Below are 22,092 nucleotides of genomic sequence, written 5' to 3' on the forward strand. Positions count from 1 at the left end.
TGCAGGGATGACAGGCCCCAGGCTTCACCTGGGAGCCATTTACTTCTGACTCTTGCCAGTCTCAGCAGCAAAACAGGAGGGGAGACAGCTAACAGCCCTGCTTTCACCAGATCTAGCCCGCCCCGCCCAGCGTTCCTACCACTCATGGCTGTGCCAGCCTGAGCTCCTCAAGTGAGCTATGTGCAACTGGCAGTGCCTGTAATGATTTGTGTCTGTTCTCAGGTCCAGTGGTAGCAAAAGCCAACCTCGGCCATGGTGGCAGCTTTGATGAGACCCGCCACGCTCCACGTGGCTCCCTCCGCTCCAGACATCATTGGAGCAACGTCAGCAGCCTGAGCACGGACAGCGGGATTGTGGGCGTGAACGATGTGCGGGACGACCTGGATCCCAGTGAGGCCACCCGGACCAAGTCAGCGGATGTGGAGAGGGCAGATAGTGGCATTGGCCAGATGCCAACCAGAAAGTGGAGGAACAGGGCATCTGAAACGCTGAGCTCCCTGCAGGCCTGGGAAGCCCACCGTCCCTGCACCGACTGTGGAGAAAGGGACCTCCCGGTGGAGACAGATGTGCAGAACTGCAATCAGAGGCGGGCTGACCTCTGCGAGAAGTGCCGCAAGCGCAGGACAGAGCGCAAGGAGTCTGTGCTGGAGTTTGTCAACACGGAGGCCAGCTACGGAGAGGACCTGCGCATCATCAAAGAGGAATTCTACCTCCCCATGCAGGCAGCTGGGCTGCTGAGCCAGGAGCAGCTCCTGGGCATCTTCAGCAACATCCAGGAGCTCATTGACCTCAACGAGAACTTTCTGGAGGTACTCCAGGAAGAGATCGATCAGGCCTTTGACCAGGTATGATGCTGCATGCTCTACAGGGGCCGGACCAGGCAGACAGGAATATGTTTGGCATTAGTAAGGCAGCATAGATGGAGCAGGGGATCAGGAGGTAGGACTCCTGGGTTCTGATCATCTGCCCAGTCCCTTCCTCCCTCAGCTATTATAAACCAGTGATTTCTGTAGGCCTGTACCAGGTCACAGCTGCTGGCCTCACTCTCTGCTCTGGTAACACCACTGACATTAGCAAGCCATCCGCACTCTAGCTCATTTATCCCATTAACAGGATCTAGCTGTCCCATTACCAAAGTTAGCTTTAAGCCAGTTAGCTTGGAAACTAGTAAGCGTGTGACGATGGGGGCACAGAGCTCACGTTGGTCTGGCCACCAGAGGGATGGAGGGGACCAAGCTCACAGGCCGTGCTCTTACTCAACCCTGAGCTGGCTCGCTTCAGGCTGGCTTGGGTGTATTTGCCTTGGGTTGCAGTTTATTGCAGCTTGCCTCTAGGCTGGCTGCAGCGCCAGGCAGCACAGGCTGCTCCCTGCTCTGGTGACAGTTGGCCCTTTTACAGCTCTGTGTACCAGTTGCTTCTACTGATGCACCCTGCCTTGCACAAGGGACTTTCCTACCCCAGGAGCGTGGTGGTCAGAGGGCAGAGAAGTAGAAATAAGACTCTGGAGAAGCAGACAGTCACTGCAAAGGACACATAAACAGCTCCACACCCTCCTTTCTTCAAGAAACCAAAATCCACTTTTTGCTGTATCAGTCTCACCAGGATGTTTTGTTCTCTAGGAAACACATCCCTCCTTTCCCCTTCCAAAACCTACATGTCAGACTGAGCGACACGTCTCAAAAACTGGCAACTTTGACAACCACTTTCATGCACCTGGCACAGTGAAGACAGATGTGCACTGCAGGTGTGATGTCCCCTGTGAATAATTTATTGAGACAGTAGCTTCTACAAACAGCTGTGCGTTTCCCTGTCTCCCCCTCTATGCTGCCCTTTGCAGTCAGAGCTCAATACTGCACCAAAAAGGCACCAGCAGCCAGAGAGTTGCTCCCTCTCTCGCTGCTCAAATGATTGCAGACCATGTCAGCATACACCTAGACAAAGCTAAGAGCATTATGTGGCACCAGATTCTTACTATTCCCTTACTTTATTACACGTCCAGAAATCAGAGAGAAATTTACCGTGAAATTTATTTTTCACTTAGGCATCAAAGTAGCCAGTAAGAGCACAACTGAAGGAGACTGCTTCCCAGCCAGACCAGTTGCTGAGAAAACTGCAGAAGTTGTTAAGTGCCATGTCTGTTACCTGAGTTACAGGCCTCCTCTGCCCATTTGCTCCTAAATGCTCTCTGTTAATTTATGCACTGCTGCATTAGCCTTATGGCAGACCTGCGGACAAGAAGGGCCCCAGTACACCCTCCTGACTAGCAGGCTCACCCTGGCCTGTGGCCTTTGAGCTCCTGCTCTGGTGAGCTGGCCGAGCCCACAGAAGCAGAGAAGACGTCTCTTTATGTGTAGAAGAGCAAGCAGTTAGACCAGCTTTCCTTCCCCTCCCCACACACTGCTTCCCCCTGCACCGGCAGGGACTGCCTTTCCACCAGGATGGGTGAGCCCAGTTCCACCTTTGGTCTGGTGTTCACCAGATCCTGCAGTAGGTTCATGCTGATAGGACTGAAGGCAGGCTCCGTGCCTGTGCCTCTCCCGAGCTAACCCAGCCGGGGCTGTATTGCAGGGTGATGATGACCTGATGACCGTGTGCATCGGTGAAATATTTCTAGAGTTCGTCAACATGCTGCCAGCCTTTCAGACCTACTGTCTTCAGCAGTCCTCCTCCGTGAATATGCTCAACGCGCTGGAGAAGGAGAAAGAGCTGCTGAGGTGAGAAAAGGGCTGAGCGTATTCTTCCAGGCTTTGGGGACGGGAAGGCACCAGGCTGAGGGCGAAGCTTTTGTCAGCTCAGCTAGATCAAAGTTTTGATGCTAACGTTCTTCAGTGGCGAGCTGCTCTCTCTTGGGGCGAGCAGAGTAATTTACTCTCCAAAATACATTAACCCCTTGATATCTCCACTAAGGCAGCCTGTTGGTCCCCAGCTGTATACTGTATTTTGTGGTACCAGTGTTTGCCCACTGACCACTGGCTGAACTTGCACCAAATAACACCCAGCTGAGGACAGCTCTCAGTCCCTGCGCCAGAGCACAGTTTGGATTTCCGCTGGGGAAAGCCACTGTGTGAAGCACGCAAGACTTGAATTTGTTTCCCATTCCTAGTCCTGGCCTGTTGGGCGTCAGGCGAGTCACTTCTCTCTTTCCACTGCAACAGCTTAAAATGATGACGGTACCAAATTCTTGTTTAGAATGCTTTGTAACCTACTGGTGAAAGGAGCTACAAATTAATGTAATCTGATACAGGCCTCGGGCCTACGTCAGTGTGTACCAGAGAAAGATCACACCCTCGTTGTTTTACAACGATTTAATAGAAGACTGCCAGGATGTACGTGCTAGTGTCCCAGGCACCTATCGCTGTACTACGGCTGAGCACAGCTGCAGAAATTGTTGTTAGTTTTTGAGAAGATAGAATTCACAAGGCTGTTAAAACCAGAGGGGGGCTGCAGTGCCCAGCAGCTGTCAGCACCACACTGTTTGTTTGCATTTAGGATTGCAGCATCTGCTGGCAGAACAGCCACCATTTCATTCCCTCTTCTTAAATCCCTGCAGAATATTCCTCAATGTCTCCCAGAACGACAACACAGCACTGCGGCGGATGAACTTGAGGTCCTTCCTGATGGCCCCTTTGCAAAGAGTCACCAAGTACCCACTGCTGCTCAGCAGAATCATCAAGGCCACCACCGAGTACCACCCAGATCATGGCAGCCTCCGGGAGGCCAAGAGCCGCATTGAGTCCCACCTGGAGCACATCAACATGAAAACCAAGCAGGAGGGGAACACATGGACCCTTCGCTCCTTTCGTCAGGACAGCAAGAAGAAGAGGGAAGTCATCAACATCGAGATGAGAGAAACCGCCCTCAAAACTGTAGGTTGGCTGCGGGAGGAAACGCGATTTGTGATGGAGGGGTCTCTGCAGCTGGCCCAGCCCCCCGATGGCCAGTGGGTGAAGAAAGGCAGCAAGACCCTGAAGTTCCAGAACATGCAGGTCCTCCTCCTGGTGAACATGAAGCGCGTGTCTGAGTCCAGCCTGGAGTCAGCCGAGCCAGGGCCTGTGAAGGACGCTGTGCTGGTACTCATCAGGGACAAAAATAATGGGAAGTTCCATTTGCTCAGGGAGCCCTTGAGGCTGAGTAATTGCATCGTCTCCACTGATCCTGACTGCGATGACACTTTTGAACTCATTGAGATCAGGCGGGAGGCGTTTGTGTTCCGGGACAGCGACCGGGCACGGACTCACCACTGGTTCAGGCAGATCAGGCGGTACTCGAGGGAGCTGGGCTCCTGGAAGAAGCGGCGGAACGCGCTGCCCAACATCATGATCAGCACCCCTCACACCAGGCCCTGAGTCCTGCACGGGCAGCACGCAGGGAGGCTTGGCTTGACCGGTGCCACGTGCAAGGACCATCAAGAGCCTCGGTGGCTTGAACTTGGTCTGCTCCATGGACAACACAGGGAGGAGCCTGGCCCACGAAGACTCTTAGCAGCACTGGAAGCAAGCATTACAGCCTAATTCTGGTCTCCAGCCTCAGGACTCACGACCTGTTTGTGGCTGATGTACATATAGAGATGGCTTCCCTCGAGGAGCAGATCTCTGGAGGAAAATACTGAGTTTTAACTTGTTAATATTGCACTGCGGGGGAATGGTGTATGATGCTTGCCATTGCATGGATTGTGTTGAAAGCCAGTCTTGACAACATGAGAGAGGTTTCCACCATCGACTGTATTTCATCAGCATTAGGTAAAGTCAGGGTCAAAATTAGGTGCAGTATTATGCAACAGGGGAGGAAAGTTGGAGAAAATTATGTTTTCCACTGCTACTCCTAAGGACTATATTTCACTATTCACCTCTGTATATTGAGTCAAAATACTTGTTTAAAAAGAAAGGTCTTTCATCTTTAATCCAAATCAAGTAGGTATCAATTTGCTCAGATTCAGCTGCATGCACACAGCAAAGAAAAAAAAAAGCAGACAAGAATAAAAGGAGTTCTTGCTCTCTGACACATATACCCCAAATATGTGTAGAACCTGTGGAAGAGCAGTATACCCCCACTGAAAGTCTGTTATTTAACTGACTTAGGGACTAGAACATAACGCTGCATCTGAAATATCTCAGAAGTGTATGTAAATATAGCTCCGCTACCACTAATAGTGAACTTAAAAGTTTGCGATTATTTAAATGATGTAATCTAGTGTATTTCAAAATTTAATTGAAAGGAACAATTTACATTGTACTGTAGAGTAACATAAAAGGTTTTAATAATTAATTTTCAATGACGTTAGGTGGGTATTTTTTTAAATACTTGTTTTCTGGAGTAGGTATTTCATTTAGTGTGGGTGGCATTCAGGTGAACAATGTGCCTACGTCTGTTCTTTGGATCCCCTGAACAGAATTCAGGGGCTACTCCTAATGAGACTGGGAGAACGGTACAAGCCTGCTACCCTAATCCTCACTAGTCAAGAACAGACTGGCACAAAATCTTATGCTCCGGCCGCAGTCCTGCCTGGGCGGGTCAGGCCCCAGCGCACCAGACGTGAGAGCCGAAGCTGAGGCCACAAAAGCGCTCCCCCATAAGGTCCAGCCTCTCTCAGCTCCGCAGAAGGGAAATGACTCGAAGCTGAACAATGGTAAAAAGGCAAACAGGGTTTAACCTTTCAGCCTGACATTACCACTGACCGCGGCCTTGTGATTACAAGATCAGCAAAATGTCACGCTGTGACTTACACAGCAAAGGCCAGATTACAGCCCTAGAGGCTAAATTAAAGGAGCCTCAATTTTGGTCGGTGGGTCTCAGAGGACAGCCTGTAAATGTTCTTTCAGCCCCCAGGGTAAAGACAAAGCCAATCAGTATTATTCACTAAACAAAAGATTTCTGTTACAGGCATGTATTTTACAGGAGGATTCACACAAAGAAGCGTATTTATGCATTTCTCCAGAGATCAGTCAGCATCAGCGAGCGCATAAACGAAGGCAGACGGAGGCTACCTTCATGTAGGTAGCCCTAGTCTTGTGAAGTCACCACTGACCCACGGCCTGAGCAGGCCTCCAAACCATGCCCGGTGCTTTGTCCTCCTGCCACAGCTGCTGGGGCTTGTTACACTGCTCCGGGCACTGAGGCAGACGCCAGCAGTGAGACACGTGCATACTGGCTGTATTTTGTCTTCATCTGCACTGTCCAGCATTTTTGTCCATGAGGAAATGGGAGTTGTTGCATCATCGGAGGCTTTACAAACACATACCCAAGACGTGAGGGTGGCAGCACACAGCTGAGCGCTGTAGCGAGTGATAGCTGGCAGAACGCTTGTTGGGGCAGCAGCCTGACTCCCTCAAGTAAGTTGGAATTCCCTCCGGCTATTTCTAGTCGTTAGACAATAAATTGTTTGTTCCCCCAAAATACACACTGAACAGCCAGTGACGAGCACGATGCATTGCTTTTATAAGTTTGTTGCTTGTTTTTCAAATAGATGGATGGATGCCTAAGCAGAGCAGCTGCTGGAGGAAGATTTCTCTGATGCTGTCATAACAGATCTGCTTCTAACAGCCTTCAAGCCCCATTCACCTAACATGCAAAATGCAACAGCTTGTAGCACCTTCATTTTGTCTCCCAAGATCAAAATGGCGCAGCTACCGTCTCTTCATTACCACCAGTGGCAGTTTTGATAAGGGAAGGCATAAGTACAGTAAGCCTAATAGCTTAATTTATCCAAACAGCAAGGGGCTTTCACAGCCACAGAAAGTTGCTGCCTTCTGGAAAGTTTTCAATTACTTTCCAGCACAGTGATTTTCTCATACCAATTCATGCTCAAAACCAGCTGTGGACTGTTTGTACAGTCATATCTTTAAATCAAGATACCTTCAGTCACCCTGGCTGTTCAAAAAGGTTAGAGAACAATAAGTATATGTAAAAGGTCTGATATTTAGCATCAATCTTCTGTTTGGGTGATTGTTCAATTTGTCAGATTCGGGGTTTTTCTAGGTATCACAGGAAACACCTGTCTGCCAGGCTCCCAGTAATCATGGCCTATTTCCTCCAAACCAGGCAAACTCTCCCCAAAAGGTGGTCCATAAATAATCGCTGTGTGTTGAGTTACGAGCAGGATGTGTACTTGGTGCTGTAGCCCTGTCCTAAAAACCTGCGGCCAGGGAACAGTACAAGCTCTTTGATCTGGGACAGCCTGCTACAGGAAGTGACAGCCCGATTGTTGAACCTGTCAGACTAGACAGAGGTTGTGCTTCCAATGTTATTTATCTTTTATGTATCCGGTGTGTACTCAGCTGCTTGCCTGCCTTTAAATTACAGGTGTTGAAAGGGAGCACAGGGACAGAACAATCTCTGTGGCCCTGCGAGCGCTCGTGCTGTAGGGTGAGCCTACACAGGAAGGGTGAGGGGTGTCAGCACACTGACAAGGCAGTAGGTTTCCATAATCCCCAGGCACCTTTCTGAACTGGATGATCCCTCTCCTGGGAAGTTCCAGGTCTTTCAGTATCACATGTACACATCTTACTTGGCAGCCCTGGAGATTAGTTGTGCTGTATTTTTCCATTCGTGATTAACAAACCTGACAAAATGCTATTATAACCCAGGGTACTTGGGAACAGGGTTGTCTGTAAGCCAAACTGGCCATCCTAGGGCTCCGTAATATTTTTATGCCTCTCAGAAGTCATGGCTGACAATACTAAGATTACTTTTCAAGACTCCTGCCCACTGAACTTACCCTGCTAGTACAAGCAGGCCTCTCGTGAAGTGCCATGTTAGGGGGAAAAAAGAGAAAGTCAGATTAGTCCCTTGATTTATCAGAACTCATAAATGACCTTTAACAAGAATTTAGAATGAGTCTTGTGGGTCATTTACCAGGAAAACAACAACAGACAGTCTTCATCATAGAGTCCATGTAGTTTTGAGCTCAAGGCAGACGCACACGAAGACACAACACTGGATTAAGAGCCCCCTGTGAGATCAGGTCCCAAGTAAAGAAGGAATAGCTACTTAAGAGTCAGCAGCCTGGATGGGAAAGCCTGAAAAAAGCATAGGAAGATGAAGAGCAAATATTTCAGAGGGCGGAGACGTCTGCTTTAGTGAACAGAGATCTTCTCTTTTATGGTGTTCTTGTACTTTCCTGGTTGATCTTAACAGAAGTGAGGATGGGGAAGGGGCATTCAGTGTGGGTCTCCACTATGTGATCAAGAACACATCTGAAAGGGAGCACCAGCTTTGGTGTGGCAGCGGGAACCTATTGTAGCTGTCATTGGAGACTGAGAGATTGACCTCAGCACATCCCAAATCCTGAAAAAAAGCTCCAAGATAATCTCAGATCTCCTGCCTTGGGGAATTTCAATCATTCAATGCACATGAATCTATTATGGAGCTAAAGTCTCAGGAAGGCAGATCTCCAGCAGGAGATTCTGGTGAATCTTGCACTCTCTTCCTTGTCCCTGACATCCTCAAAGGGAAGATAATTCAAATCTTCTAGCACCACGTCAAAGATATCCCTTCAGGGCTCATGGATGAGGCTGCTGTAGTAATTCTCTTTTCATTACATCAGCCGGGTCTCCTCTTAAACGTACACTGGGGAACCAGGTGAGATTAAGCTGGAATTAGCTGACATTCTTTGACTTGAAATTGGAAAAACCCGGAACCAAAAGCAATGGAGGAAACTGTCCTCCTGACAGAGATCACATAAATGTTCAAAGACCTCAGTGTCACTGTTGAGTGACCTTCTGTCACTGCAGTGGAATATGACAGAGCAAAAAGTCTTACCAATCAGGCATACAAAGGAACTGCCTTATTTCTCACAGAGGCTGCTGCATAATATCAATATGACTAGAGACAGGTACAAGCAATTTAAAAAAAAAAAAAAAAAAAAAAAATCAAAGTTTTAACAATAACACTGCATAGTCCAAAGACTCCAGGCAAGTCCCAAGGGCACTCATTAGAAAAAAAGACATCTCCCTCAGGAAGCTGAAGGTGGTCCCTTAAGGGAAACCTTTCTACAACATGGATGGAAAAGTTGAGCGATAGGAACATAGAAGGTCCTCTTCAACAGAGAGTGAAGAACCCTAGCGAGGAATCGGAAAACAGGCAGGGCATCCTCCAGCACTGCCCTCTGCTCAGGCTTGACTGGGAGCAGTTACACAGCTGGAAGAAGTTGAAAAGCTGGCATCAGGCTCTGGATCCATTAGCAGGGATGAACGTAATGATAATTTGCAACTCTCCAGCTCAAATTCTGCCCCAGTGTGATCTCTACCAGCGCAGTCTTTGCATCCCTGAGAAGCGATCTCAGCTGCAGCTGAGAAGACCCAGACTGCAAACAGCCCTCCCAGGAACGTGCCCTGCGTACGAACAGGCAAAGGAACCCTTTGTTTCAGCGGCAGTGGAGCCCCAGGTGGTTTTGAACTCTGCCCTCCTAGCGCAGGAACCTCCCTTGCAGTGCCATAGCCACATCCTTGGGAGGACCTGCATCAAATGTCTCTCTGGGTGCTGTGGGGAGGGCTGGCAGATGAGAGTGTGAAGCCTGGAGGTCACAAGAAAGTCACAAGGCAGATCCCATGATGGGCAGATCCCCCATGCCTGGGGGAACCAAAACGTGCAAAGAGCGTAAGGCCTTTACAACCCTGGACTATTTCACAGGGGCTGAAATCTCAGGCTTTTTCTTCCCTTTAGGCTTTTAGCAGTCCCTGTTGAAGTCTCCAACAGGCTGAGGTGGTCATCAGACTTCACCGGAGCCTGTGAGAGCTGCGCAGGGCCCCAGTGCAGATCCAGAGGCAGGCAGACAGCTCTCCCTACCGGGATGGGAGCCAGCAGCCTTCCTGGGGAGCAGGCAGCACCCCTGCAGGGCTCAGGCTCTTACGTTTTCCCCAACAGAAGCAGGTTAGATGTTTGTACAGCCAGTGTGAACGTGCAGATGAACAAGCATTCAGACAAGCATTCAGACATTTCAAGAAAGGGCTGGTTTTAGGACAGCCATTTTCCCCTTGGGCAGGGCAATCCTCCAGTGATGGCTAACCAGGGCAAGCCAGAAGTGCCACAGTTTGAAGTGACAATAAACAGGCAGAGAAACCTGCAAGGAGACACCCATCTTCAAGTAACTCATGCCTGACCCACAACACGCATACAGGAGATACATACGGTAAAGGACTATTCCTTTCAAAATCAAACACTTGCTTAATGACACTCCACGAATTCAGCAGGCCCGAGGCTCTCTGAACAGCACATTTTAGTACAGTTGCACCACAGTATCCAGCAGGGAAGATGGACTGCTGATGAGTAACGGGTCAATACCCACGCACAGACCGCAGGACGCATCCATGTTCACTTTCTGCTCTTGTTAATTGCCTTGGTGTGTAATGACCTTAACAGCTGAAAAATGCAAGTAAGGCTCTATAGCACAAAAGGCATCACTTTGCAGTAAAATGGAGGCAAATTATTTACCCAAAGAGAAAATCCTTGGCAATCCTAACGGAACTGAAAGCAGTTAAATTACTGCAAAAAAATCAGACAACTTACCAGGTAGTGTTAGAGCTCAGTGAACACCTAAAGCTGGCAACACAGGGGGAGGAAGAAGCCTCCCTCCACACACTGGCACAGCGTGTGCGGGACTGTGCAGTGAACTGGACTGGGAGCAAACACCGCTGAAAAATAAAGACTGTTTCAGCTAGATCAGTTCCTTGATCCAGTTCACTGCACAAAGACGTGTGCTGGCACTAGAAAAGGGCAGTCTGGAGGTGATAACGTGTCCTTTAACAAGTGCCAGTTTAAAGAGGTTGCTGGTCTCAGGCTGCAGTTAATCAATTCCAGCAGACAGAGCTCAGTTCAACAGCCAGCCCCAAGGTCTACTCTGCATCCTGTGCCACGGAGCTCTGTCCACCCCTATTTCCCGAACGGTTTCAGGTCAGCACTTTCATTGATCTGCAGAGGTTGAACAGGCAGTGCTATAAATAAAGAGCAGTTAATCAACTAAGTGCCCTTTTTACTGAAATAAAGAAAACCCACAGAAATGACGTCAAGATGAGGGGGAAAAAACCACAAACTAGTGAGTGAATACAAAGATGATCCAAGAGAGCGCTCCCTGGAACACACTTCAGGCTGAAGTGGCTCAGAGAACGGCTGTGCTGGCTGTTGAGTCAGACCCTCCAGTGCTCCTGCGCTGACTCACTCCCCTCCCAGCTGCCAGCACACGCTGTGCAGTCCATTCGGTACCAACAGGAGTTATTTGTTCAGAGTTCAAGTGCATCTGATTCATCGTGAGCCATCAAGCCTCTGCAGTCCTCAGAGCTCCGTCTCTCTCTGCCATTCCCCACTGGCTAACCTGCTCCCGTTACCCCTGGGAAAGGGAAGGGTTGGAGAAGAGAGGCCCCCCCCACTCAAGTCCTTCCGGGTCTTCCCTTCTTCCCTCTGCTCCCAGCTCTGGGACAGAAACACAACTTATCATTTAGGACCAGAGTGATGTGCAGATTCACAACCAAGGCTGCAAGGTCCTACAGGCTAACTCTGCGCAGAGGAAGCCTCAAAAAGCACATCCCCGGCTTTCCCTGCTGCAGCCTAGGGAGAAAGTTTGCAGTTTTCTTTTCCCTTCCCCAGACGTGGCTTGGGAATGCGCTATGCAGCCTGGCTCTTGCAAATGATGCTTTTCCAGAGGAAGATGCTAGGCTCTCCCAAAACCTAGCAATGGGAAAGAACGAGGTGTTTGCTAAACACCTGTGTCCAGGAACACAACACTGGTGTCTCTTTCTCAGGCACTTACTCTTCACAGAGCCTTAGACAGAAGGATCCCACACCTTGCAGACTTTGTAAGTCCTATGTAAGAGACTTGCTCTTCCAGTTGTCCCTCCCACCATATCTGCACCTCTGCACCTGTGGTGTAGCACGGTTGTATCTCCACCAGATCTCGGAAACCACGTAAGATGCGAGAGTTGGCAGATCTAGGACCTACTGAAAAGCTGCGTTAGGCACATGGGATCCCATGTCAGGAAGCAGACCTTTTGCAACCGAAGTACCTGGGACACAAGCCAGCACAAAGCCTTAACAAACCAGAAACCCGCCCCGACACGTGGCCTCACGTCCCCGTCCCGCATGCCAGGAGTCCTCCAACCCGAGAAACATCAGACTGACGCTCAGGAAACCCTTTAATTCCCCTGCTCCCACGTGTTTCCTGTGTGACCTTGGTCTGCACGGCTGTGTCTCGGAGCCTTGGGGTGTTGTTTGACGAGTCTCTGGTTTTGGCAGTAGAACTGGCTTAAGCTTCTTCCTTCCTCCCACCTCCACAGGGTTAAAGCGAGAAAGAAGCACACAGCGGCATAGGGCAAGAACAAAGAACTAATTTGAAAGCTGGTCGCATTGCCATGGGGCTCAGGAAGTTACACTCATTTTCTTCAGCTGTGAAGGAGGGGTATTAGCATCTCCCTACGTTACGTGACATAAGATACAAAGGATGAGGACAGACATTAAAGATTATGAGATGCTCTGAAGATGAACCTTGCCACATCTTGGATTTGGTAATGAGAAACTCCTCCATACCTCTCCTGTTTTACTTGGTGAAATAGGTCAAAATTAAGAGTAAAGAAAAAAAGCCTATGAAATCTGTTTGCAGCTTGACTTGGGCTCCACGCGCCAGCACGTAAGAGCGCGCCATTGAACAGCGTACAGCCAAAGTGAGGAATTCTATTATTGTGCAAGTATAGCTGAAGGCTGAACTTAAATTATGATATTTCAGAGTAGGCTCCTAGGAAGGGAAGCAAATAACAACAGATAATTAGACAACAGGCAGAGTTACCAAATGGCCAAAATCAAAGAACAGCTTTTATTGGCCAAAATAACCAAGAAACCATTTTCTTCCAATAAACAAAACAAAAACTTAACTGAAACAGTGGGAAATCTCTGCTAACAAAATGAAACACTAACAAACCCCACATAAACTTGACTGTTCATGTTGATCCTCTGGAAATATTCTTCCTCCTAAGTAAGTTTGTTTTTCTCCTTAACCTTACTACACCGCCAGAAGTAGGAGAAAAATGGCAAAACTTGAAGTCACTTAGGACAAGAGAACAAACACCCTCGGAGGTGTGAGTCTGTCCATCTACAAATGAAAAAGGCTGTTGGTGTTTGCAAACATCTTACATGCAAAGTATCTGAAACTAGTAATTTCGCCTTTTCTGAAGATACAAACATTTTACTACATGAACTATAGTTTTGGGTTTTTTTTTTTTTTTTTTTTAAATCCCAGGACACAGGTACAGTTATGGCCTATACAGGTTGTTAAAACCCAGACACTACCTGCAGTTTATCAGTTAACACTTCTCTATTCAGAAACCTTGGTAGTTAAAAAAAAAAAAAAAAAAGAGATTACACTGAGTTTTCAAGGCAAATGATCATATTAAAACTCAACATTTACTCATGTGAGTAAAACAAATACCAGCCCATGAAAGCAGATGTTTGAGAAAACCTCACTCTCCCTGTAACAGAAGTCTTGGAGGAAAGGAAGAAACAAGAAGAGAGAGAGGGAGAGAAATGTGGCCGGGTGCAATACACCAGTTCCAAAATGGAGAAGTTCTCAGGAATATTTTCACTAATTTCTCAATTAAGGGGGATAACAAAAGCCATTTAAAAGGATTTGGTTAATAAACGGTTTTGCAGATCTGTTCAACTTACTGACGTAGGTGAAAATTTAACAAAAAGGGAAAAAAAAAGAATCAGTGTATTAAAAAGAAAGTATAGATATTTACACACTGTGTTTTTTAAAACATCACATGTATCTGTGCTGAGCTGCGTGCTGCGCACACGTCTTTAAAGGTGTGTGAGCAGAGACAGCTGAAGCACATCGCTGCCAGAGCAGTGAAGCAACACCACAGAACTAATGAGGACTTCGGCTCATGGGAGTTACTGACTACTATTGCTGCTGTGCACAGAACGGCACCGTGTGTTTTGACAGAGGAATTCCACTGGAAACAGAGAGCCTCCTGCCCTAATCTAGACATGATTTTACAAAACATTTTGAGATCTAACACCCGTACTACACCTTTTGTAAGAAAATAGAGAGCAGCTTTCAGCTGCAGTTCTTCTAAACTACTGTAGGAAGGCTTCGCTAGCATGCTTCCTAAATTGGCAACCGTCTGAGGTAATCAATGATGCTGTTAAAATGAGCATCCTTCACTTCTCTCCACCCGCACCAACCGTTGCCTCCTTATTGAGTCCTCTGATCGACAAGTCGTAAACCACTTCCTCAATTTTCTTGACATCGTATTTCAGGCCATCATAACGTTTCCTCAGGGAGTCATTCTTCAGGTTGAGGAGACGGAAGCCAGAATCCAGCTCGTTGATAAAAGTTGAGATACGGAGAGGGCGAGAATAGTCACCAGCCGTGACGCTGTTCACTGCCAGTCTGGCCTACGAGGGGAAGACACATAGGAGAACACCAGCAGAGGAACCCACCCAAATCATGTCACTATTCCCATCAGTTACTTTACCAAATGAAGCAGTTTTGGTCCAGGCAGTCAGATTATTTATACTTAGATCTACCTTTTTGTTGACCATAATCCTGGATTTTCAATCAAGCAACTAGTTTAAATCTTAAAATATCAGTGAGGAACAACTCTGGCATACAAAGAGGCAGCTTACTAGAAGTTCAGATCAAGGTGTTGTGTATCGTAACTTCCAGGAACAACTTGGGAAAGTTAGAAAACACATTACTTTCCTTTTTTTTTCCTTTTTAGGTCAGTTTCAATCCAAATGCATGCATGAATATCTTCCTTACCAGCTCACTGGCGAGAGTTAATACACCAGAAAGATAGTCTTCAATGTCCAGGTGAAAGCCCCGCTCTCGATCAGCTTCAACTAAGATGAAAAAGAGTGGTAATCAGGTGATACTGAACATGAGCAAAACCTGCGAGTTGAAATTGCATTTGTTTACTGGAGCTAATTTGAAATATCAAATTTATGAAATATTATTACAAAATAAAAGTCAGCTTTTTCCTGCATGTGATGGAATTACCGCCTCTTCTCAGTGTTTTGATTTAGCGTCTCGTACATCCTCAACTGGAGTGCAATAATTGGGTTATTACTATTATAACTGGACGGGTTATAATTGATCCAACAGAATAACTGAATTTACATCCATATACAGGAGAGGGATCTGTAGTTGTTTTTTAGAAAAATATTTTCCTGATTTTTTTTGAATCCTTTGCTCTGGGAGGACACAATTCTCTTACAGCATAAGAATTTAATCGGTTTTCCACACTTTTAAACACCAAAAGCAAAAAGGGAGGAAAAATAAGCTCTCATCTTTGTATTATTCTTTTAGTAGATTTACGCAATTTGAATGAATAATCTGCATTGATGAAGAACTTATTAATGAATAAATACTTTTGTTCACATTAGGTTTGCTGATTTCCACCTTCTAAAAGAATTTGTTGTTTATATAATGAAATCAAATACCAGATAAATTTTGGAGCCTCTTTCTTGGGAAGAAATGAAGTTCTGCTGTTTCCCTGTACCTCTGAAAGCTACAACGTCTGAAAACATCACAAGCTTTCTCTCTTCAGTTACAACATTAACTTACTCCCAAGTATTTCTGCAACAGCTTCTCGGGTCACTAACGTTTCTGACTCCAAGTAGACTACAAACGCTGCCAGAAACACCAACCGCTGAAGCACAAACCTCCAGTGCTCATGAAATCTGTTGAAGAAAACACCAAGTCAAGGTATAAAAAAGTAACATCTATTACTGGAGAGTTAGGCAACAAGCATATGTTATGTATACATTACGTTTTCCACCTTTACACATAGCACTTCGCAATATTTTTGGCTTATCAAAACGACACCAGCTTCAAGACGTCTCCCTGGCACTCCAGAACTTCACCCCCAGGACAAATGCTGGACACTAGCATTTGCTCACACCTCCTCACACACCTACTCTGTTCACGGAGTTTTTCAGGTTGTCGTGCCCACAAGACAACCAGGGCTTTCCCTCCCATCCTCCCTCAGCAGATTTGAGCTGACAAGATTCTTGTTCTTTGAAATGTTCTTGCTAGACACTGTCCCCTTCTGGCAGAAACAAAACACAAAGGTGACAACTTCATTTGGTACCTGCAGTATCAAACAGCCATTTCATGACAGATTTAGGGCTCTGTTTTCAGAAATGCCCCAAACCTAACTTAACTGAAATTAATGAAGCAGCAAATGCTCTGCTCCCAGAAACCAGGGTAGCTCCAATAGAACATCAATTTCTTAAACTTTCCTTTTTCTTTTTTAAAAAAGCTTCTAGAAAAAAAATTAAATACTTTTTTAGTATTTTTTAGTGAAAAGTTATAAATAGAGTGTTTGAGCAAAAGCATTTTTTATCTATGCTGATAAAACCCTGACAATCCTCTACCATAATTTACTTTTCAAACAGAAAGAAGCATTGGGCCCATAAACCTTTAAATCATTCTTCCAAAGTAATGATGCCAAATATGCCCAGGGAATTCCCATATCCATGTCTGGCTGCGTGTGATCCTGCACACCTGTAATACTGATCAGCGGGAAACTTGGTCTTCAGGGATTCCAGCTGTGTTCTCACTGTACCAAAGTGTTCACGAGCCTTCTGACATTTCTTTGGTACTGAAAAAGAAACAGCGCAACATTCAGTACTTGACAGAGAACAGGGTTTTGTAAACAGAGAGTTTTCTAGTGTAGGCAGCGCTATTTATGCTCCTTTGTCGACCAAGAGTCTACTGACATTCAGAATCAATCTAAGAAATACTCATTGTTGCACCATGAGTCACACAGGTAAAGGAGAAATACTCCTGCGTTCTGGGTTGTCTAATCTGCTCTAGTCCTTAGTTTTGAACTTGAGCCAAGATGCCCCAGTGTTATTTAAGAATCACTGGTAATCATGACTAATTACTGTTGCTATAAAACTTATGTCATGGATGAAGAACCCATTCTGTAATGGGCACTGACAGAAGAAAACACTGGAAAGGTCACACAGCCTACAGACCAAGAGGCAACAGGGGATACAAACGGACGGAGGCAGGAACGGAGGACCATAAACACCACATTGACTCTTGTATATGGAACAAACCTACGAGCAACCGAGCCTGGCAACATGCTGAGCAGGGTGCCAGAGCAATGCTGAAGGAGAGACGACAAGTAGAGATGGAGGAAGGCTGAAAAAGGGTGAACAGACCTCATCTGAGGTAGCAGAGGGGCAATTTCCTTCGAGGCACTGTAAACGTAGAAGAGCTGAGACTATGGCAACTGATTCGGGGGGCAAGGGAGGGAGTCAGCAAGAGCAGTGACACGGTTAAAGCCCCATGCTACAAGCCCACCCACGCAGCAGCGCTCTGGAGTGGCAGGGCTACGGGTGGCACTGCAGGAGGAAGGACGCACCAGAGATCAGGCATGAGCCGATAACGAGACGTTTTTAGTTTTAGCTGTGTGGATGGAGTAAGAGAAAGGGGCGGCCAGTTGGGCTGTACAGGTGTTACAGAAAGAAACAAGATGTTCTGGAGAGTGCCCTAATGCACTGGTTTAGAAGAAAAAGCAACAACCAGATCTCAAGCAACAGAACAGCACTGCACACAGCAGCTGGCCCCAAAGAAAGCACACACACCAAGCAGTGCCACCAAATGACTCATACAATCAAAGGAAAGGCAACTTTTCTTTCTCCATTTTAAAATCTTATAATATTTTTTTCTTATCAATTGGAGTTAAGTTAGATGAAGTGCAACATCCCTTCAGGAAACTGCATTTCCTGCTTTCAAGTGATGTATTTGAAGAAACCGGGTTTCAGCCTGTCTAATGCATGTTATACCTCTGCAGAGAAATGGTCTCCTGTTTATGTACCACCCGCTGCCACCTCCCATTTATTGATACGAGTTACAGCCACACTGCACCTGCAGTACCAGGGCCCGACAGAACTAATCAAACCAGTACTTCTTAACTGCAGCCTTCTCAGAAATCCCGGTCACGACCCAAGGCAGGCAGAAGATCAACCTGACAGGCTCTCCTGCATCTTGATGTGTAGAAGCTAGGAATATTTAAACAAGATCCATAGAAGCTAAATCTGAAAGCTGTGACGAATGATTTTTATCAAACAAGCCCTACTAGGAGTCACTCAAGTGTGTTTAAAAACTTTTTTCAATTATTAAAACATCAATTCCATGTAAAAAAAAAAAAGAGCACTTAAAAATAAAAGCTTCAGGAAGCAGAAGGTGAAGGTGCTCCATGTGGCAGCCAGAATGAAGGAAACGTGTGAAGCTCACTGACAGCTGTCCTTTGAACACCACCCTCAAACTCTGGTGTCTGCCTCAGTTGTGTAAGCTGTCACGTGGCAGTTGTGGACAGAGTAAGGAATAAATTTGCATTTTGGCTTCTGCCAAAGGAACCTGTGACAAAAATAAACAATATTTACTGTAAAGTTTCAGACAACAGCGCCCAACAATACACGCATAACCTCCCTTCAAACTATCCTCGTGCATCCTTGGGTATCACCACTGATGTTTTGCTAAACTTAACATGACGTGCTTCAAGAGCAAAGACGTACTAAGTTGACTTTCAGCCTCTGAAGACCCTGCCTGTCACTGAGACTCACGCCAGCTAACAGCAGGCTGCGGCGCACACTGCCCTGAACAGCTTTCTGAGTAGTTCTCAAACTCCATTCTGGACAGGGAGCAGAGGAAGCTGAGAGAGAGATCCTCTAGCCCTGTTCCGGAGGCTGACGGCCTAAGGCTCTGCTGGTTTTCCTTCCCTTCCCCACAGCTGAACAAAGGCTACGACTGAAAGTGCTTACCCCACAGCTAAACACAGCCTGGTGCTCGGTGCAGAGAGAGACCACAGAGAAGCCGGCACCGTGAAACAGCTGCTGTCTGTGGGTAGGAGGCTGCCCCACAGTAAAAGAGGTTAGACGAAAAACTCAATGAAAACAGGTTTAGCCGAGAGTCCCCGGAAAACAGAGGAAAGGCATTGTGCAAGATAACGTTATAAATACCACTGACCAGTACAGGAAACTGCCCTCCATCGAACTTCCAACTATCCCAAAGTTCGATTAACAGAGCTCACGCCACCCCTTACCCTTCTCTTTGGCAGGATGGATTGCGCAGCCTGGTGCAAATCCCTTCCCTGTTTTTACTGGCTCTCTGTTGTCTCCTTCAGTTTTCATCACTCTACCTCAATTGCTGATGCAAGAATAATTACGAAGGATCAACCAGCAGGCTGCGGGAGACAGTCGTCTCCCACTTAGGCTGGCACAAGGGAGGGGGCACAACAAGCAACACAGCTTCTGCTGGCAGCAGCACCAGCTTAAACCACCCATGGCAATACAGCTGCGGTCACCAAGCATCGTTAGTTACTCCTTACCTGTGAACTTGTAGTAATTAATAGTATTTCTGCTTTTTTATTAATTAGTTATTAGTTTATCTAGTTTATTTATAATTTAATATTTTTATAGTTCAATATAGTTTATTAATAGTTTTTCTTATAGCTTGGAATAAATAAATAAATATAAAGCTAAAAAATCTTGATGCTATGAAGTCTAGCCAGAACTCTGTTGCAATGGACACTCCTCTCTTTCATAGTTACAGAAGTCATCATTTAACCCTTTTTAATCTACTCGGGAAGAATCACTCTAGTTTCTTAGTAAAAATGTGGGACTGACTCAACAAACAAGATGCTGTAATAAGCCAAACAGCCATTTAAGCGCACTACATCGCAGGACTACAACCATTATCAAATGAAACTGTAGTCTAAATATGGGACATCTGACAAGTGCTCTTTATCCCCCCAACAATCCTTCTGTTAATTGGCATTATATTATTCTGCTGTAAACCTTTATTAATCTAAATGTTTATTGACTTTATTATGCTCATAACTGATGATAAACTGACAGGCCTATTATCATGAGTTAACTCCTAACCTATTAAGCATGCATTCACTATCTTTGATATTACGAGAATTATAAGCTGAGGGTTTTGGTGTTTTTTGTTTGTTTATTTGTTTGTTTGTTTACTTTAACTGTTCCAAATCTCTTCTCAGACTCTGCAAGTGCCAGGACCAGCTCTCTCCTGGAATTAAAAATCAAGTGAAAATACACTGAGCCAGACACAGCTCTCTACTAGTAAATGCTGGAAAGCAACCCCTGAAGTTGATACCCACGCAAAACAACCGTCGCAATATCCACGGGTTTACTCAGCTTAGAAAAATGAGTATATGCTTGCATAAATTAGCCAATTAGCACTAATTTTTAGCACTGCCAGATTTCCTAAGTAGGTGGAAGTTGCACTTGCCAGCAGAGGTCAAACCTCAGGTGTCGCACGGTGCTAAACACGTACCCTCTCGGAGGCCAGAGAAGTCCCAAGCCTCCAGCTCCAGCAGGAGCGTGCTGTGAACGTCGTTGGACTGGTAACAACCCGTCAGCTCCGCACGTGAACAAAACAGCAGCCTGTGAGGCTAATGCTTCTATTCACCTTCAGAGGGTGGCCTGCCAGATTCCTCCCCTTCCCAAATTCCTCTCAGAAGTTTCCAGGAAACTCAGAAGGGTTGCTTTTTCTCAGGAGATATTCATTGACTTGAAAAAGTAGCTTTTAAGTCACATATTTAAGGGAAAAACCCTGTTTATTCCAGTAGTTTCACCAGTAAGTCTGAAAATGGGGATGGGGGAGCAGAAAGAGCACATTTGGCATCTAGGGCTGCAGTACTGTTCTTGTGCCCTGGAGGAAACAGGTTGGCCCAGAAACATTATGTCAAACATCTTAAACAAATTTGGATTGAAAGCAAGGAACCAGGCTAGCTACAACCTCAAAAATAGGAGAACAATTCCAGTTTTCACTCAAACATACATCAAGGACAGCTCCTGCTCTATCAGCCTTTGAAAATTCCCCTTATATTTTGGAACATTAAGCAGACTTTATACACACACACACGTAGTCAGTCTTATACAAACCAGACTAAAGTCCCCCTTTCCCGCAACACCCTTAACACTCCCCAGAGCATCACAGCTTTTTGAGGGGTGGGGTGAAGAGGTGAGGAAGGAAATACAGACACAACGGCCCCACAGGTCCTGTTAGAATTAGCAATTACAAAAATCCACGTGCACGTCACTTAGTGGGAAACCTGCGAGCCAATTCAACAACCCAGAAAACGAGCAGCTGTAAGAACAACACGCTCCTCTGCACCGAGACGCCAAGCTGGGGAGGGGAGAAAAGGAAAGAACGGCCTTTCCCGAGGATGAATGGCAGCTTTTCTACTTACCTGGCGTGAAACCTCCCAGCTGCGCCCCCCGCAGCAGCCTCTGAGAAGCCCACGCAGGACACCCCTGGAGCGCCCACAGGGCACCTGGAAAAGGGGACCCGCGCACCCGGGGGTATTTCCCCCTCCCCCCAAACGGCTCTTCCCCGCTCCCCCGGGATGGCGGAGCGCGGCGCTACCGCCGGCTGAGGGCGGTCGTGCGGGACTCACTGTGCTGGAAGCCGGCGCCCTGGTGCACGCCCTGCAGCAGCGTGAGGATCTCCCGGGCCGTCTGTTCCAGCGCCTGCACCTCCTTCCGGATCTCCTGCGGACACAGGCCGTCGTCAGGAGAGGCGCCGCGCCGCGCCCCCCTCCCCGCGCCCGGCCCCGGCCCCGGCCCCGCGCCCACCTCGCGGATGTCCTGGTCGGCGGTGAGGACGCCCTGCAGCGCGATGAACATGTCGCTCACCGACATGGTGCCCGCCGCCGCCTCCCGCCTCTGGGGCTTCCCGCGCCCGCAGAGGGCCTTCGGTGCCGCCGGCGCGGGGGCTGGCCTGCGCAGTGCCTGACCGCGCCGCGCCGGGCTGCCCCGCGCGGTGCCTGAGCGGCCGGAGGAGCCAGGAGATGGCGGAGGGGGCGGCGCGGGCAGGTGCCCGTGGGGAGCTGCTCGCCTCGAGGGAGGTGTCCGTGTTTCAGGGCCCCGCTCCCGGTGCGGCGGGGCTGGGCCCAGGGAGGCCGCCGCCCCGCCCGGCCGCGCGAGGGCCCCGCTGCCCGGTGACGGCGCCGCGTTGCTACGCGACGGCGGGCGGGCGGGAGGGAGATCGGTCGGCAGCGCCGTGCCCCGTTGCTAGGAGACAGTGCCCCGCTGCTCTGCGCCTGCGCGCCCTCGCCACTGCGC

The 22,092-nt window shown here is 47.5% G+C and overlaps 2 protein-coding genes across 2 annotated transcripts in view; one reads left to right on the plus strand and one right to left on the minus strand.

Moving 5' to 3' along the window:
• LOC142083844 (uncharacterized) overlaps window positions 1-5,263 on the plus strand; it is a 49,110-nt gene extending 43,847 nt beyond the window's left edge. Inside the window, exons 9-11 of the mRNA XM_075153890.1 lie at window positions 223-845; window positions 2,569-2,714; window positions 3,551-5,263. Of these exons, the coding sequence (XP_075009991.1) occupies window positions 223-845; window positions 2,569-2,714; window positions 3,551-4,346 (1,565 nt within the window). The 3' untranslated portion in view covers window positions 4,347-5,263. The remainder of the gene's footprint in view (window positions 1-222; window positions 846-2,568; window positions 2,715-3,550) is intronic.
• Window positions 5,264-12,777: 7,514 nt separating this feature from the next.
• TSN (translin) lies at window positions 12,778-21,954 on the minus strand. The gene is made up of 6 exons (XM_075152877.1): window positions 21,604-21,954; window positions 21,426-21,519; window positions 16,493-16,589; window positions 15,551-15,666; window positions 14,747-14,826; window positions 12,778-14,379 (listed from the first exon to the last, which is right to left on the minus strand). Exons 1-6 carry the CDS (start codon window positions 21,667-21,669, stop codon window positions 14,143-14,145), a joined length of 690 nt encoding a protein of 229 aa, XP_075008978.1. The 5' UTR covers window positions 21,670-21,954; the 3' UTR covers window positions 12,778-14,142.
• Window positions 21,955-22,092: the final 138 nt, after the last annotated feature.

Source organism: Calonectris borealis, chromosome 6 (assembly GCF_964195595.1).
Source record: "Calonectris borealis chromosome 6, bCalBor7.hap1.2, whole genome shotgun sequence".
Taxonomy (NCBI): Eukaryota; Metazoa; Chordata; class Aves; order Procellariiformes; family Procellariidae; genus Calonectris; species Calonectris borealis.